The 18,496-nt window shown below is 44.2% G+C and overlaps 1 protein-coding gene across 6 annotated transcripts in view; it reads left to right on the top strand.

Annotated features, from left to right (window-relative positions):
• The window catches only part of ADARB1 (adenosine deaminase RNA specific B1), a 245,080-nt gene that overhangs the window by 167,644 nt on the left and 58,940 nt on the right, over window positions 1-18,496 (top strand). For all 6 annotated transcript variants that reach the window (XM_039494227.1, XM_039494229.1, XM_039494224.1 and 3 more), the window contains one exon: window positions 16,949-17,063. In XM_039494227.1, coding sequence (XP_039350161.1) covers window positions 16,949-17,063 — 115 coding nt within the window. The remainder of the gene's footprint in view (window positions 1-16,948; window positions 17,064-18,496) is intronic.

Genomic DNA, 18,496 nt, shown 5'->3' with positions numbered 1-18,496 from the left:
TTTGCCATAGTTTATGTTTAGAGCCCTACCAAAGTCAGGGTCCATTTTGGTGAATGTCACGGTCATAGGATTTTAAAAATTCTAAATGTCATGATTTGAGCTATTTAAATCTGAAATTTCACAGCGTTGTAATTGTAGGGGTCCTGACCCAAAAAGTAGTTTGGGGAGGGGGTCGCAAGGTTATTGTGGGGGCTTGCAGTACTGTTACCCTTACTTCTGCACTGCTGCTGGCAGTGGCACTGCCTTCAGAGCTGGGTAGCTGGAGAGCGGCAGCTGCTGGCCGGGAGCCCAGTTCTGAAGGCAGAGCTGCCACCAGCAGCAGTGCAGAAGTAAGGGTGGCATGGTATGGTATTGCCACCCTTCTGCGCTGCTGCTGGTGGACGTTGCCTTCAGAGCTGGGCGTCCGGCTAAGAACTAACACTCTCCAGCTGCCCAGCTCTGAAGGCAGAAGAGAAGTAAGGGTGGCAGTACTGCGACCCCCATACTTTATAACTTTGTTATCCACTGCCCTGCAACTCCCTTTTGGGTCAGAACCCCCAGTTTGAGAAATGCTGGTCTCTCCTGTGAAATCTGTAGAGTGCAGGGTAAAAGACCAGATTTCATGGTCCATGACGCGTTTTTCATGGCCGTGGATTTGGAAGTGGCCCTATTTATGTTCCTTACTGCTCTCTTCACTCGGCTGGAATTTCTTAAACCTAGCTCTTTGCCATTTAACCCTACTTTTTTCTCCTTGCCTTCCTTGTTCTGCTTTGTTTAGAAGATTGCATGTCTTCTAGCTGTGATTAAATAACTTCCATGCTTATCATAAAGATGTTAATCGTTTATAGTCTGTCTTTGGTATATTTCTAGGTAGCTTCCTCATTTGTAAACCTCTGCCTTTCTGAAGATTGAGTGTCACAATGTTAGTTTTTGGTTTAGCCCTTCCCCAAATCAGGGATCTGGATCAAATCCAGATTGGCTCTCTCTACTACAATATTCTGGCAAGCCTTTCAAGCTTCTAGTTCAGTCAGACGGCTTACTGTGCAGGTATAGTTCAGTGGATTATCTTCCATATGATATATCTGCAGGTATTTCTTCCCTCAGTGGGGAATTGTTGACTGGCGACATCACAGGAAAATCATTATGCCAGCTGCAGTCCTTCAGTCCTTGGTATTGTGGACCAAATCCAGAAATCTTTCCAGAGGGAAGCAATTGATGAGAATTCTAATAGTCAGGATCACCACAGACATGTAACTGATTGACTGGGTGCGTACAGTAGGTCCCCACTTGTCCTCAGTGGAAGGCAGGAAGAGTATAAACTGGCTGGAGTTACAAGCACTTGGCAAATCCTTTGCCCTCAGTGTCTTTACACTTCTCTCCCACTGCAAAATATACCTTGGCTTGTTCCCCACATCTTCTCCCTCAGCTCCTGCCCTTGAAAGCTGACTGTCTCTGGCAGAAGTCCAATGACTATGCCGACTTTCACCCCTGCAAATTTGTTCTCACTTCCAGTTGTGACATTTTCCTGGCCAAGCAACTGTACATCTCCACCCAAAGAGAAAATTGATAAACTCCTACATGACTCCTCATCTCCTCTCTCCACCTTCCTTCTCCCCTTCCTTCCTATCACTCTTAGTCCATCCAGTCATGAATCTGGCCCTGTCTCTGACTTCTCTTCATAGATGACCAGCCATTATATTAAACTCTAAATGGCCAAAACTGAGCTTTTGATCCTCACACCTCAAGTCTTCCTCTTTTCCTATTCTCTCCATTGACATGGATAACACCATTCTTTTCCCAGCTATTCAGATTTTTAATCTGGGCATCACTTTTAACTTAGCTCTCTTTTTTCACCCACACATCAAGGCCATTTCCAAGTCTTGCCTTTTGTATCTACATAATATTTCTAAAATTTTCTGCCTGTCCTAGACTCTTTTTCATGTATGCCCTCATCATCTCTTACCTAAGACTGATCTAGACATAAAATTACCCCAGTTCAACTAAATTGTGATATTAAACTAGTACAGTTTTGTAAGTGGCAACACATCACTTAAGATCAGGTTTATGTCAGTTTATCTTACATTGGTAATTTGATGCAAATTAATTACAGGTATATCAAATCACTCATGTAATTTACAGGTGCAAGCTAAATTTACATAAGTCAAGTTTAAACTGACGTAAGAGTGTCCACACACAGATTTTGGCACCAGCTTCATTGAATCAGTTTAACATCATACCTTTAATAGAACATACAACTTTAATGCAACTTGTGCGTGTAGACAAGACCTCAAACTATTGTAATTTCTCCGGCCTTCTGACCTTGACATCAGCCACCAAGTCAGTTACAGAATGCTGCTGCAAGGATCATGGATTCCAAGGCCAGAAGGGACCTCTGTGATCATTTAGTCTGACCTGTTGTGTAACCAAGGCCATAGAACATCCCCAAAACAATCCCTAGAGCAGATCTTTTAGAAAAAATCCTATTTTGATTTAAAAATGGCCAGTGATAGAGAATCCACCATGACCCTTGGTAAATTGTTCCAATGGTTAATTACCCTCACTGTTAAAAATGTATACATTTCAGTTTGAATTTGTCCAGCATCCACTTCCAGCCATTAAGTTGTGTTATACCTTCCCCTGCTAGACTTGTCCCCATGTAGGTATATATAGACTGGAATCAAGCCACTCCTTAACCTTCTCTGTGTTAATCTAAACTGATTTGAGCTGTTGAGTTGATCACTATAAGGAATGTTTTCTAACCCTTTAATCATTCTTGTGGCTCTTCTCTGGACCGTCTCCAATTTATCAACATCCTTCTTGAATTGTGGACATTGTGTTCCAGCAGCAGTTTCTCTAGTGCCAAATACAGAGGTAAAATAACCTCTCTCCTCTTACTTAAAATTCCCCTGTTCATAGAATCATAGAATCATAGAATCTCAGGGTTGGAAGGGACCTCAGGAGGTCATCTAGTCCAACTCCCTGCTCAAAGCAGGACCAAACCCAACTAAATCATCCCAGCCAGGGCTTTGTCAAGCCTGACCTTAAAAACCTCTAAGGAAGGAGATTCCACCACCTCCCTAGGTAACCCATTCCAGTTCTTCACCACCCTACTAGTGAAAAAGTTTTTCCTAATGTCCAACCTAAACCTCCCCCTCTGCAACTTGAGACCATTACTCCTTGTTCTGTCATCTTCTACCACTGAGAACAGTCTAGATCCATCCTCTTTGGAACCCCCTTTCAGGTAGTTGAAAGCAGCTATCAAATCCCCCCTCATTCTTCTCTTCTGCAGACTAAACAATCCCAGTTCCTCAGCCTCTCCTCATAAGTCATGTGCTCCAGCCCCTAATCATTTTTGTTGCCCTCCGCTGGACTCTCTCCAATTTATCCACATCCTTCTTGTAGTGTGGGGCCCAAAACTGGACACAGTACTCCAAATGAGGCCTCACCAGTGCTGAATAGAGGGGAATGATCACATCCCTCGATCTGCTGGAAATACCGCTACTTATACAACCCAAAATGCCATTAGCCTTCTTGGCAACAAGGGCACACTGTTGACTCATATTCAGCTTTTCGTCCACCGTAACCCCTAGGTCCTTTTCTGCAGAACTGCTGCCCAGCCATTCGGTCCCTAGTCTGTAGCAGTGCATGGGATTCTTCCGTCCTAAGAGCAGGACTCTGCACTTGTCCTTGTTGAACCTCATCATATTTCTTTTGGCCCAATCCTCTAATTTGTCTAGGTCCCTCTGTATCCTATCCCTACCCTCCAGCGTATCAACCACTCCTCCCAGTTTAGTGTCATCTGCAAACTTGCTAAGGGTGCAGTCCACACCATCCTCCAGATCGTTAATGAAGATATTGAACAAAACCGGCCCCAGCACCGATCCTTGGGGCACTCCACTTGATACCGGCTGCCAACTAGACATGGAACCATTGATCACTACCCGTTGAGCCCGACCATCTAGCCAGTTTTCTATCCACCTAACCGTCCATTCATCCAGCCCAGACTTATTTAACTTGCTGTCAAGAATCCTGTGGGAGACCGTATCAAAAGCTTTGCTAAAGTCCAGAAATAGCACATCCACTGCTTTCCCCTCATCCACAGAGCCGGTTCTCTCATCATAGAAGGCAATTAGGTTAGTCATGCATGACTTGCCCTTGGTGAATCCATGCTGACTGTTCCTGATCACTTTCCCCTCCTTTAAGTGGTTCAGAATTGATTCCTTGAGGATCTGTTCCATGATTTTTCCAGGGACTGAGGTGAGACTGACTGGCCTGTAGTTCCCTGGATCTTCCTTCTTCCCTTTTTTAAAGATGTTTATGCATCCAAGGATCTCATTAGCCCTGGAAGCTCATGCTTAGTTGATTATCCATCACAAACCCCAAATCTTTTTCAGAGTCTCTGGTTTCCAGGATAGAATCCTCCATCCTGTAAATGTAGCCTACATTCCTTGTTTGTAGATTTGTACATTTCCATTTAGCCTATTAAAATGCATATTGTTTGCTTGACCCAGCCTACCAACCGATCCTGATCACTGTGTATTAGTGACCTATCCTCTTCATTATTTACCATTCCCCCATTTTTTCTGTCCTCTGGAAACTTTATCAGTGATGATTTTATGTTTTCTTCCAGGTCATTGAGAAAAGCATTAAATAGCATAGGGTCAAGAACCTAACCCTTCAGGATTCCATTAGAAACAGACCTGCGCAGTGATAATTCCCCATTTACAATTACATTTTGAGACCCATTAGTTAGCCAGTTTTTAATCCATGTAATGTGTTCCATGTTAATTTTATATTGTTCTGGTTTTTTTAACCAGATGTTAAACGTTGTAGGGTACAAAGTCAAAGACCTTACAGAAGTCTAAGTATATTACATCAACACTATTACCTTTATCAACCAAACTTGTAATCTAAAAAAAAAAGGATATGGAGTTAGTTTGATAGGATCTAATTCCATAAATCCATGTTGATTTGCATTAATTACATTACCCTTCTTTAATTCATTACTACTCAAGTCCTATAACAGCTGCTCCATTATCTTGACCAGGATTGATGTCAGACTGACAGGGCTATAGGTTCCTGGGTCATTCCATTTACTCTTTTTAAAAATTGGTGCAACATTAGCTTTCTTCTGGAACTTCCCCAGTGTTGCAAGATTTATTGAAAATTAACATAAATTGTTCAGTTAGCTCATCAGCCAGCTCTTTTAAAACTCTTGGGTGCAAATTATCCTCACCTGTTGATTTAAAAATGTCTAACTTAAAACTTTAGTAGCTTCTGTTTAACATCCTCCTGAGATACTAGTGGAATAGAATCATCATATGATATGACTACGTCATCTGTTTTTTTCCCAAATACAGATTAGAAATATTTATTGAACATTTCTGTCTTGTCTGAATTATTATCAATAATTCTACCATTTATGTCTAGTAGTAGACCAATACCATTGTTAGGATTCTTTTTGCTTCTAATATACGTTTAAAATTCCTTCTTATTGTTAAGTATCAGAGGGGTAGCCGTGTTAGTCTGGATCTGTAAAAGCAGCAAAGAGTCCTGTGGCACCTTATAGACTAACAGACGTTTTGGAGCATGAGCTTTCGTGGGTGAATACCCACTTCGTCGGATGCATCCACGAAAGCTCATGCTCCAATACGTCTGTTAGTCTATAAGGTGCCACAGGACTCTTTGCTGCTTCTTATTGTTCTTAATGCTGCTGGCCATAAATTTCTGCTTGTGTTCATTTGCTTTCCTTATCAATCTTCTACAATTCCTAGTTTCTGATTTATATTCATTACTATTACTTTGCTTTTCTTCTGTTTGTTATATTTTATTTTTTATAGCTGCCTTCACTTCCCTTCTAAACCAGGTGGGGTTTTTTAACCAATATGGCCTTCTTCCTTGAGTGTGACTTTTGGGGCATCTAGTAACATGTTCTTAAACTATTCCCAATTATCATTCACATCTTTTTCTGATTAAAATCTTCATCCCAGGTGATATGGCTCATGGTTGTTTTCAGCTTTGTGAAATTGGCCCTTTTAAAGTATCAAATATATATATATATATATTTCTGGTCTGGACTTTATTTTGTTTGCACATTATAAATGTGATCAAGTTATGATCACCTGTACTTAAGCTACCATTAATTTTTAGTTCTGTGATCAGTTCCTCTTTGTCTGTCAAGATGAGATCTAATATAGAATTCCCTCATGTTGTTTGCAGCACTTCTTGAGTTAGGAAGTTGTCATAGATCTGGGTGGCCAAACTGCCACTTGTGAGCCACATGTGGCTCTTTTAGTGTTAAAATGCAGCTTGTGGAGCTCCTCAAGCTCCCCCATTCTTAGCCTACCAGACTGCACGGGGGGCGGGAAGCTCGGGGTTTCTGCCCTGCAGCAGGGTGGTGGAACTATGGGCTTCTGCCAGAGATGACTGGTGGCTGCTGGGGGGATTTAAAGGTTTGCTTCCCCCCCACTCCAAGAGCTTGATCACACACTCTCTGGCATGCCCTCCCTCTTACCCTCAGTGGCCCCTCCCTGCAGCTCCCAGGTGTTAGCTCTGCATGGAGAGCCAGCAGCCAACTGCTGGGAGCTGCGGGGAGGGGCTGCTGCTTTAGCTTTGAGAGGAGGTGTCCCTGCAGCTCCCACTGCCTCTCCCCATAGCCGCAGCTCCCAGCTTGCTGGCTTCAGCAGCTGCTGTACAGGAAGGGGGCCCTGTGGTATCATGTGACTGAGCGGGGCTAGCAAACCCTGGCCAAAATCATGACCCCACGTGCCTCCCCCACGCGTTGCCTCTGTTTTGCCCAGAGGGAAAGGGGGTCTCGAGGCTTCAGCAGGAGTGGGGCTGAAGCCCCAAGCCCTACAGGTGCCCAGGGCCACCCGGGGTGGGGGGGGAGCAAGTGGGGCAATTTGCCCCGGGCCCACAGGGGCCCTGCGAGCCCTGACCCGGCGGCGGTCCGGGTCTTCGGAGGCATTTTGGCGGCGGGGGGCCCTTCAGTGCTGCTGAAGACGTGGAGTGACTGAAGGGCCCCCCGCTGCCAAAATGCCGCCGAAGACCCGGACCGCCGCCAGGTGAGTACAAGCGCCGCAGCTCCCCCGCTTTGCCCCAGGCCCCCTGAATCCTCTGGGCGGCCCTGCAGGCGCCTCCCACAGGCTGAAGCCCCAAGCTCCGGCAGGTGTGTGCCCTCGCTCTCGAACTTCTGAAGATTGTCATATGCCGCTTGGAGGGTCAGTAAGTTTGGCCATCCCTGTCATAGATCATACTTACGCATCCTAAGGCTGTTTTAGTATTGGCAGCATATGTCACTCAAATTGAAGTCCCCCGTGATCACACAGCCTTTTTTCCTACACAGTGTAGATAGGTGCATAAGGAGCTGGTCATCCAGTTCCCTAGTGTGATTTGGGGTCTGTAGCAGACACCAACTAATGGCCCATCTTGTGCTTTATCTGTTAGGATATTTATCCATAAGCATTCAAGAGCATTTTCTTGCTTGTTATTAGTGACTCACTAGCACGTAATGCCATTTTTGATCTAGCGTGCTACTTCCCCTCCTCTTTTGTCTACTTGATCCTTCCTAAACAGGTTGTAACCACTGATTTTAGTATTCCAGTCACGTAAATCATCCCACCAGGTTTCAGTAATGGCAACTACATCACATTTATGCTCATAAATGAGCAATTCTAATTCTTCTTGTTTATTACCCAGGCTCCTAGCATTGTTGCATAGGCAATTAAATAATTTCTTCTCTTCATTTTTTTGGCTCATCCCTGACCACATCACTGGCTCTTCATTTCTCTCCATTGGCCCCTTCTCTTCACCACATAAAATGCAAGTGTTTTGTCTTTAAGACCCATAGACACCATTCTGTCTAACTGATCTACTAGTTTATTGAGCTGTCGACCCCAGCCTTCACTTTGCTAAAATGCCAGCTTCAGTTTATTCACTTGTCCCTCAGACACCCCCAGGCTTTCTCCCATACAGCTCCGTGTGTGCGGGAAACTTTCTGTCAAAATTCGTAAAGTTGCCACTTTATCCTTTCATAAATACCTCCTTAAAACTTCCCTCTGCTGTGATGGCTACAAATCACTGCCAGCTGGCACTAGTCAGGCAAATGGTGACCTTGACTTCTGCTTCTCTGATAAACTGTATTCATTTTTATTCATCTCATCCATTCAATTAATTCCCACTCCATTTGTCTTTTTGTCTACCTGTTCCATTCTCAGTGACATGTAAATTCAATTGTGAGCTCTTTGTCTTTATCTGAAGTCTGAACAGTGCCTAGCAGAGTTGGGTCCTGAACTCTGTGTCTCTGAAGCAAAGTCATTAAATGCTTAGAAATCCTGCTGTGCAAACCCTCAGCAGGTCCTGTGTGACTCAGTGGGGGGCTCAGGCAGGAAGTCCTAGAAAGCTAAAAGTATTGTGTATGATCTTTGCACTTTGCTGCTGCTGCTCATAACCCTCACATAGCTACTTTCTAGCCATCAGTGCCTGCACCTTATGCTGCAATTAAAAACATGTTTCACAAAGGGCCAGCTGTTCACATCCATGAGCCTTGGTGAACTCTGTGATTGCATATGGCTGCTGTTTTCTGGGGTTCTTTGCTCAGTCCCCTTTTCCAGATTCCTTGTTTTAGCCTTTTTACCTCACATCTGTCTGTTTTCTTTTTATGTGACCCACAATGTGTATTTGAAATCATGTTTTTGTCACCACTCCCCTCCATTGAGGTATGTGTTCAGGTCCTGTGGACCCACACCAAAATCATTTATTTGGTCATTCAGTGATTTACAGTTTAGTATACTGTCTGCACAACAGCATTCTCCAGTTTCCATCACTATCTCTGCAACACCTTGACAACTGAGAACTTTTACACAATCTCAAATTTACTACTTTTTGTATGGCTTAACCTGGGTGGAAAAAAAAATAGTGACATTCAGAAATATGTTCCATATACTTTCCAGATTCTAAAACAGAATGAAACACAGTTAGAAAAATACAGACTACTAGTTCATATTGCAACACACAATAACCAACAATAACATTCTACAGCATGACGTACAACAGAGGACCACAAGATAACAGAGAAAGCAGTGAGGAAATCGCTTCCTACAGTGGTTTTAGGAACACCACTCTGGCAGCTCTCCACCCAGCCAATGGCATGTGATCGTTCATGGATTCTCAGAGGTGTAGTGGGACTTCCAGATCTTTAGTGCCCATTCCGGTTGTAACCCAGTTTTGTTTCCTCTTCCTTTCTGCTGGTTAGATCTTTTCCCCGCTCACTAACTGTTGTCTTCAGGTGTAGCCATTTTTTATCCAAGTAGGCATGGCCCTCCCAGCTTTGTATGGCAGCTGAGGGTACTGAGGAGTAGATGTGGACGTTGTTTGCCCTTATTTGTGCCTGAGCACCTACATGTGTGCCGATCGAGCAGTGATGTTCATCAGTGCACACCAAGCTCATGAGGAGACTATTGTGTGTAGCAAAGTGCTTCCGGGTAAACAGCTCTCAGCAGGGAGCCCCAAAGTACCCGTGTGTTTGTGGAAGGAAAACCCCTTCACATTTTGAGATAGCTGATGTGATTCAATCTGATTATCTAATGAATGACAGGCTAGCTGTCATTTTGCAGTCTCATAGAGGCTGAGTGCTGGTGCAACTCAGCAGAAGATTCATTACTCCCTTGCTCTATCTGTGCCCAGCAGATACTGTACATGGGACAAAGATTACAATGTGTGATTCAGACATTTAACGTGGCAGCTGCACTGCTCTTCCTCGGTGCCATTTTTTTTGCATTAGACCTTCTTTCCTACTTTACCATTTGCTGCTCTTTGTAGCTGCGTATCTGGGTCATCACTTACAGTTTTTTATCCCGTGCTACTGTGTTGCTGCATCCTTTGGGATGTTCTTACACATTTATGCAATGGTACTTGAGGAGACAACCACCAAAAGTGGGAAATCAGGTAGATGTTTAGATACTTTTAGAGAGTGTGATAGTGGCTATGTTTTTCAAGTGTAGCTTGTGACAAGAGATGATATGCTTGAAGAACAAGCAGTGTTACTCAGCCCTTTTTCATCAGCCTTAGCTGTCTTTCCTTGTCTGGTTGTTAATATGGGGAGAGGCGGCAAGTCTTTGTGATTTGCAGATATTTCACAGTGATTAGGGACTGCTCTGCCAGCTAGACTAAAGCCTGAGTTCTTTGTGTGGGAATTGAGACTTGCCCATATTTGGGGAGTCCATTGCACAATTCCATCCAGCAGTATTGTGCTCTGTCATAACATCAATATGTGTGACAGAGCTTCCTCTCTGCTTCGGTGGGTCCCGCACTTCGGTTTAGCGGTGGGCTGGGATATTCCTCTTTTCCCTTGGGATTTTCCCCATGCCCCTGGGTTTACTGTCCACACCCTGCCAGAGTAATGTTTGTCCCGGCCTCCTTGACAGGGATGCACAGGGAGCCTCTCAGTCTCTGGTAGCCCCTCTGGGGCGTGGTGGCAAAAGACCAGACACCTGGTTCAGTCTCTCCCCTCTGGCGGGGTCTCTTCCCTCAGACCTCTGGGGCCCAGAAGGGCCATCCGCCCTGTTGGGCAGGGATCTCCTGTCCTTTGCCTCTGTACCTGTGTGGCTTCTCTCCTAATGCTTATCCTGAGGTACAGTGACTAGAGTGAAATCCCTGCAAGCTGCATGGACACTTTTCAAAGACACCATAACAGAGGCCCAACTCAAATGTATACCCCCAAATTAAAAAACACAGTAAACGAACTAAAAAAGAGCCACCGTGGCTTAACAACCATGTAAAAGAAGCAGTGAGAGATAAAAAGACTTTCTTTAAAAAGTGGAAGTCAGATCCTAGTGAGGTAAATAGAAAGGAGCATAAACACTGCCAAATTAAGTATAAAAATGTAATAGGAAAAGCCAAAAAGGAGTTTGAAGAACAGCTAGCCAAAAACTCAAAAGATAATAACAAAATGTTTTTAAGTACATCAGAAGCAGGAAGCCTGCTAAAAAACCAGTGGGGCCCCTTGATGATCGGGATACAAAAGGAGCGCTTAAAGACGATAAAGTCATTGCGGAGAAACTAAATGAATTCTTTGCTTCAGTCTTCTACTAATCTATTAGAGTTCTCTGAAGGGGTCAACAAACGTGGACAAGGGGGATCCGGTGGACATAGTGTACTTAGATTTCCAGAAAGCCTTTGAAAGGTCCCTCACCAAAGGCTCTTACGTAAATTAAGTTGTCATGGGATAAGAGGGAAGATCCTTTCATGGATTGAGAACTGGTTAAAAGACAGTGAACAAAGGGTAGGAATAAATGGTAAATTTTCAGAATGGAGAGCGGTAACTAGTGGTGTTCCCCAAGGGTCAGTCCTAGGACAAATCCTATTCAACTTATTCATAAATAATCTGGAGAAAGGGGTAAATAGTGAGGTGGCAAACTTTGCAGATGATACTAAACTGCTCAAGATAGTTAAGACCAAAGCAGACTGTGACGAACTTCAAAAAGATCTTACAAAACTAAGTGATTGGGCAACAAAATGACAAATGAAATTTAATGTGGATAAATATAAAGTAATGCACATTGGAAAAAATAACCCCAACTATACATACAATATGATGGGGGCTAATTTAGCTACAACGAATCAGGAAAGAGATCTTGGAGTCATCATGGATAGTTCTCTGAAGACATCCACGCAGCATGCAGCGGCAGTCAAAAAAGCAAACAGGATGTTAGGAATCATTAAAAAAGGGATAGAGAATAAGACACGAGACTATCTTATTGCCCTTATATAAATCCATGGTACAGCCACATCTTGAATACTGCGTACAGATGTGGTCTCTTCATCTCAGAAAAGATATACTGGCATTAGAAAAGGTTTAGAGAAGGGCAACTAAAATAATTAGGGGTTTGGAACGGGTCCCATATGAGGAGAAATTAAAGAGGCTAGGACTTTTCAGCTTTGAAAAGAGGAGACTAAGGGGGGATTTGATAGAGCTATATAAAATCATGAGTGGTGTGGAGAAAGTGAATAAGGAAAACTTATTTACTTGTTCCCAAAATATAAGAAATAGGGGCCACCAAATGAAATTAATGGGCAGCAGGTTTAAAACAAATAAAAGGAAGTTCTTCTTCACACAGCGCACAGTCAACCTTTGGAATTCCTTGCCTGAGGAGGTTGTGAAGGCTAGGACTATAAGAGGGTTTAAAAGAGAACTAGATAAATTCATGGAGGTTAAGTCCATTAATGGCTATTAGCCAGAATGGGTAAGGAATGGTGTCCCTAGCCTCTGTATGTCAGAGGGTGGAGATGAATGGCAGGAGAGAGATCACTTGATCATTACCTGTTAGGTTCACTCCCTAACAGGAGTGGGGCATCTGGCATTGGCCACTGTCAGTAGACAGGATACTGGGCTGGATGGACCTTTGGTCTGACCCAGTATGGCCATTCTTATGTTCTTATGTTTTCAGTGTCTGCACTGCCCAGCTTTCCAGTAGCTCGCCTTCCTCCCTTACCGCCTATCACGCAACCCTATCTGGCTGGAGGGGAGGCTTTTAACAGGTTCTGGCAGGCCCTTAATTGGCCCCAGATGTCCTAATTAACCTAGAGTAACCCCTGCTCAGCTACCAAGGGAAAAGGGACCTGCGTATCCTGGGGCTAATATATCGCCCTTCCAGCATTTTCCTGTAGCCATCTGGCTGACCCCATCACATTTCCCTCCCTCCTGCTCAACACCATGGTGTTGGGTCATCAGACAGGGTACCTGTGACAGGCCATCCACATTGCCATGGTGGCTTCCAGCCCTGTGTTGAATGCTGAGGTGGTACGGTTGGAGGGAAAAGAACCACCTGGTCACCCTTGCATTCTTCTCTTTGTTCCATTGCATCCATTGGAGAGAGGCATGATCAGTCACGAGGACAAATCACCAGCCTCGCAGGTAATATCGTAGAGTTTCCGTGGCCCACTTGATGGCGAGGCACTCCTTCTCTACTACTGCATATTTCTGTTCCTTTGGAAGGAGTTTTCTGCTAAGGTAAAGGATTGGATATTCGTCCTCTCTGACCATCTGTGACAGGACAGCCCCCAACCCCACTTCGGATGCATCCATCTGTAAAATGAATTCTTTAGTAAAGTCCGGGGCTATGAGCCCGGGGTTAATAGAGAGGGCTGTCCGCAGGTCTGTGAATGCCTCCTCTGCTGTGTCGGTTCATCTCACCATGTCAGGGCCCCAGGCTTTTACCAGGTCCATCAGGGGACTTGTACTGGTGGCAAAATGGGGGATAAATCGTTGGTAGTACCCCACTTTGCCTAGGAACACTCAGACTTGTTTTTTCCGGCTCGGCCAGGGCCAAATTTGTATAGCTTCCAGCATATTTAGTTGGGCTTTACTATGCCTCTTCCTACGATGTTTCCAAGGTATTTAGCCTCTGCTAGCCCTATGGCACACTTGGCCGGATTGGCTGTGAGGCCAGCCCTCCTTAGCGTGTTCAGCACCGCTTCCACCTTTCCCAGGTGGGTCTCCCAGTCTGGGGTATGGATAAGCACTTCGTCCAGGTATGTGATGGCATAAGTGGCACGGGGGTACAACAGCCTATCCATTGAGGTGCTGGAAGGTGGCTGGGGCCCCATGCAGCCCGAAGCGGAGAACAGTATACTTGAAAAGCCCCTCTGGTATGGAGAAAGCAGTCTCTTCTTTTGCTTCTTTGGCTGGTGGGATCTGCCAGTACCCCTTTGTCAAATCCAGGGTGGTCAGGGAACCAGGCGTTGCCCAGTCGGTCAACTAACTCCTCTAAGCAGTATCAGAGGGGTAGCCGTGTTAGTCTGGATCTGTAAAAAGCAACAAAGAGTCCTGTGGCACCTTAAAGACTAACAGATGTATTGGAGCATAAGCTTTTGTGGATGAATACCCACTTCGTCAGACATGCATGGACTCTTTGTTGCTTTGTCTAAGCAGGGTACAGGGTATGCATCAAACTGGGACACTTTGTTCAGTCGACGAAATTCATTACAGAACCTTGTGGTGCCATTGGGTTTGGGCACCAGCACGATCTGACTGGACCACTAGCTGTGGGATTCCTCGATGACCCCTAATTCTAACATTCTCTTCACTTCAGTCTTGATTTCCTCCCTTTTAGCTGCTGGGACCCGTTAGGGCCTTATAATCACTTTGGCCCCAGGGTTCGGGAGGATGTGGTGATATGCCTCGGTCGTCCAGCCCAGTCTTGTTGAGAACACATCCTGGTTTCAGTTGACCATCTTGTATGCCTCGGCCTTTTTTTCCGGCGTCAAGTCGGGGGATATCCTCACCTGCTTGGTCTAGTTGCTTTCCCGGGGCAGGGCTTCTTGGGGACTAAGCATGCCTCTCGAGCATGCCAAGACTTCAGGAGGTTGACATGATAGATCTGCTGTTGTTTCTGGCTGTCGCACCTTTTAGTTCACCTCTCCCATGGATTCGAACACTTTGTAGGGCCCTTGCCACTGGGCCAAGAGCTTACTCTCTGCTGTGGGTACCAATACCATCACCCGGTCTCCAGGTTGGAACCATCAAATCTTTGCTTGGTGCTTGTAGTGAGCTCACTGGGCCTTCTGCACTTTCTCCAAGTGCTCCCATATGATGGGGGTAACTTGGGCTATCTAGTCTCTCATCTGTAGCATGTGCTCAATTATGTTTCTCCCCACATTGGGTTCTTCCTCACAGATTTCCCTGGCTATGTCTAATATGCCCCAGGGATGGTGCCCGTATAATAGCTCAAAGGGGAAAACTCAGTAGAAGCCTGAGGAACCTCCTGGACGGCGAACATGAGGTAAGGTAGTAGTGTGTCCCAGTCTTTCCCATCCCAACTTGCCACTTTACTTATCATGGCCTTGAGGGTCCGGTTGAACCTTCCCACAAGGGACCTACTTATCCTGGGGCTAATATATCTGCCTTCCAGCACTCTCCTGTAGTCATCTGGCCTGACCCCATCACATATGACATCCCTTTGACTGGTGGCTTGACTGCAAGCCAAGTTCTTCTGGAAGATCCGTCAAGTTGTGGTTTGGGACAGGTTGGGCGGTTAGGTATGGTAATGGTAAAAACTAGATCTCCAGCTTTGCAGCTAGGAGACCCAATTTGTTGACTTGGTGGTATTCTTGAGATTAAGCACTGAACTGGGCCTGTTCAGTGCTGGGCCTCAAGTAAAGCTTAAATTTTCTGAGGCGCTTCCATAAAATCTGAATTCTAATAATTTAAGATGGGTCAGAAAAATTCACATTCTGCAGCTCGTGATTTTTCTAGCTTAAAAACTAAGCACTGGAGATAATAGAAATGTTTACATGGTGAGAGTTTATTTAGAGGTCTTTGTGGCATCGTTTAATTATTTTGTTAATGAACAAAAAGTAGGAAAAAATTGGCAGCATTATTCATCACAATCAGATCATTGGAGAACGTGTTCTCTATTGGCTACTGCCATTCTGTGATATGGTATTGAGAAGTATTTTTGCATAGTTAATGAGAGTAATACACCACCATATTTTGTCATTTGCACACAGTAGTGCTTCCTGCATTGAAAGTAGTGGTTATTATGGTGTACAGGGAATGGATTTTGTTAGCCCAGTGGCATCTGTGTTTTGTCAGAGAAGATGATTTTCAACAGAGAACATCTGCTTAGTCAAAGACGGGGATCTTCAACAGATCATTGGGTTCTGTGTCAAGTATCCTGTTCATCATGAAACTGTTCGGTTGGCACAAGAGCCTCCCCACCTGAGTTGGTTGAACTTTTTAAAGAAGATCCTAGTCTTTGTGAAACTGTTCAGGAAGTTCAGTAGTGGAATTCCTAGGCTGGCTGAATGGTTTTACAAGTTACAAGATCTGCAACAAAACAGCTACACTGACCAAGACGAGTTTCTTTGTGCACGTGCCCAGCTTTCTCAATAGCAAATTCTGTTCTTCATAAAAAAAGCCATAGTTGTAATAGCTATCTTGTTTTAATCTATTGTCATTATTCTTCATAACTGAATCCTTATGTGCAATGGTTAGCCAGCAAAAAGCATGAAAAAGTGTAGTTTTCAAAAAGAACAAATAACAAGGAGGCCTTAAATTTGCTGGATATATCCCTCTCATCTGCTTTGCATATATGACTACTGGTCTTCAGACATTATTGTCAGTGTCTATAACGACAGAACCAGGACTGAAGCTAGCAACAAATGCAGTTTTCTCTGAGTTTTAGCCGGTGCCACTCACCAAGATTTTGGAAAAAGTCAGAGCTTAGGGTATCGCATGCAAGCTGGACTCATGTCCTCCTTATCCAGTAAAGTCAGCCAGGAAGGAAACAGGCATTGAGAATTCTGTTAATTGTCACATTATTTCTCATCACTCAGTTTCCAAGGAAGATTGTTGAGAAGATTGTGGTGAATCAACTCTGACAATGTCTGGAGCCCTTGGGTTTCCTTGACCTATGAGAATCTGGTGTTAGATCTGATTATGTTCTCATGTCCTTATTTTTTATTTTAGATCTGTCAGCAACTTTTGGTATTGTTGACCATACGGTATTCATGAATGCCTGTGATCCTGTCTAGGATAGGGAGAACAGCTCTTGAGTGGTTTTTCTCTTCCCTGATAGGACCCAGAGGGTAGTTGAGAACAAATGCTTCTTAGCCCCAATAGCTCTCTCATGGATGGGACCTCAGGGTTCCATTACTTCACCTCTCCCCTTGAGTGTTAAGTATATGTGATCATTATGTAAGGCCTGGTCTACACTAAGGGCGGGGGTCGAACTAGGGTACGCAAGTTCATTAGGAGGTGTTCTGTGCAGCATCCTGGAAAATCAGATGCTAGATATCTCAAGTAGGGCACCAAGAGTTAGTGGACACTGGGAAATCTTGGCCCTAATCAGTAGAGGATAAAAAATTAACAGTGTGGATGATTTTTTTTTAATCCATCATATTAAATGCCAGTATTTAATAGTTGTTTCTTGTTTGATTCTCTCTAACATGTATTTCTGTGATTCTGCAGGTTTTAGCTGATGCTGTTGCACGCTTGGTTGTGGATAAATTCAGTGATCTGACTGATAATTTCACATCTCCCCATGCACGTAGAAAAGTTCTTGCTGGAATTGTCATGACAACAGGTAAAAAAACTAATCAGTACTACATTTAAGTGTTCAGATGCCATGGTAATGGACACAATATAAATACCTTGATAGTTAGAAAACATTTATCTTTACACTTAATTTTTCTTTCCTCAAACTGCTCTGGGACATTTTTAATGCATAATCATAATGATGGAGTGAACAACAGAATAACTGAAGTCAAACCTTTGCAAGGTCTTTATTGTAGGCACTGCAGCAAAGTTCTTCTCGTAGTATCCCTGTAAGAGCTCCACTTCAGTGTGCATGTGCCACCAGTCGCCTTCTATCAGAGATTTTCAGTAGCAGTGCCCCTTCTGCCCACACTTGCTCTATGCACATCCTCATGCTCTGTACTGAGAATATATAGAGCTGCACAGGCAAACTTCCCTCAGTTCCTTCTTGATCACCTTCAGCCTGAGATGGAACATCAAGCATGCTTGCTTCACTTACGTGTAGTTAGTTAAACATAGTTTTTTCTGTTTCTTAGTTTAGTTTAGTTTAGTTGTAGTATTTAATTCAGGGAGTCTGTTGTTGGTTTTTCCCCATTTGTTCTTGAGGGGTTATTCTGGAATATGGGGTATGCCAGGATACCCAGGTTTTGAGCACTGTCTTTCCTTCTGGAAATCTATCCTAATCAGTGGCAGACACTCTCGGCTCCTCCGTTTTTTGGGAGACATCCATAGACAAGCCAAATATAAGATCTGCTTCTCCTTCAAAAGCAGATCTTGTAAAAATAGAGAAATAAAATTTAAATTGTTAATGATGAAGCAAGACTGCCCACCGACCCAGGCTCTGAGAATCCCCCTGTACACCAATCTCCAAGCACATTTAGTGCCCCTCTACCTCTGGATCCTGGTCACCAAGACCCTCGATGGATACAGCACCTGTTTCTGCATCTGTGGTATCAAGAGGCTTGTGCAGTAAGACTGTGTGTTCTGATAAGAGGAGCAGGAATGTTTGGTCTCCTACTAAGAAGTTTAATTCACCAATTGAAAAAACAGGTCTGGAAACCTCAGGTCCCAAAAGCTGTACTGTTGAGAATTTGAGTGGTTCCAGTACCGTGAAATCATCTAAGGCTTCCTCTAAAAGCCACTCTATCAATAAGATGGATTTTGTACCAAAAACTTGTTCAGCATTGGGTGGTCATGTTCATTCTAGTAGACATTCAACTTCAAAGAAGTCTGCACCATCAGACTCTACTGTATCTTTGATATCCATACACAGTCCCTGACTGCTCTATTGGTACTGCCTGAGTCTGAACATACTCAGTGGAAGCATTTAGTGCCCACAGCACCGGTGCATTCTAGATAAGTCCCTACCTTGGGACCGATGTCAGTCTCCACAGGATCCTTCTCAACTCCCATTCACATATCATCACTACTGCAGGAGTTAGATAGTTAAGAGATCCTTTTATGTTGGCGTCTCCATTACGT

Source organism: Mauremys reevesii, linkage group 11, assembly GCF_016161935.1.
Source record: "Mauremys reevesii isolate NIE-2019 linkage group 11, ASM1616193v1, whole genome shotgun sequence".
Lineage (NCBI taxonomy): Eukaryota > Metazoa > Chordata > Testudines > Geoemydidae > Mauremys > Mauremys reevesii.
This window is presented reverse-complemented; position numbering and strand designations above follow the sequence as displayed.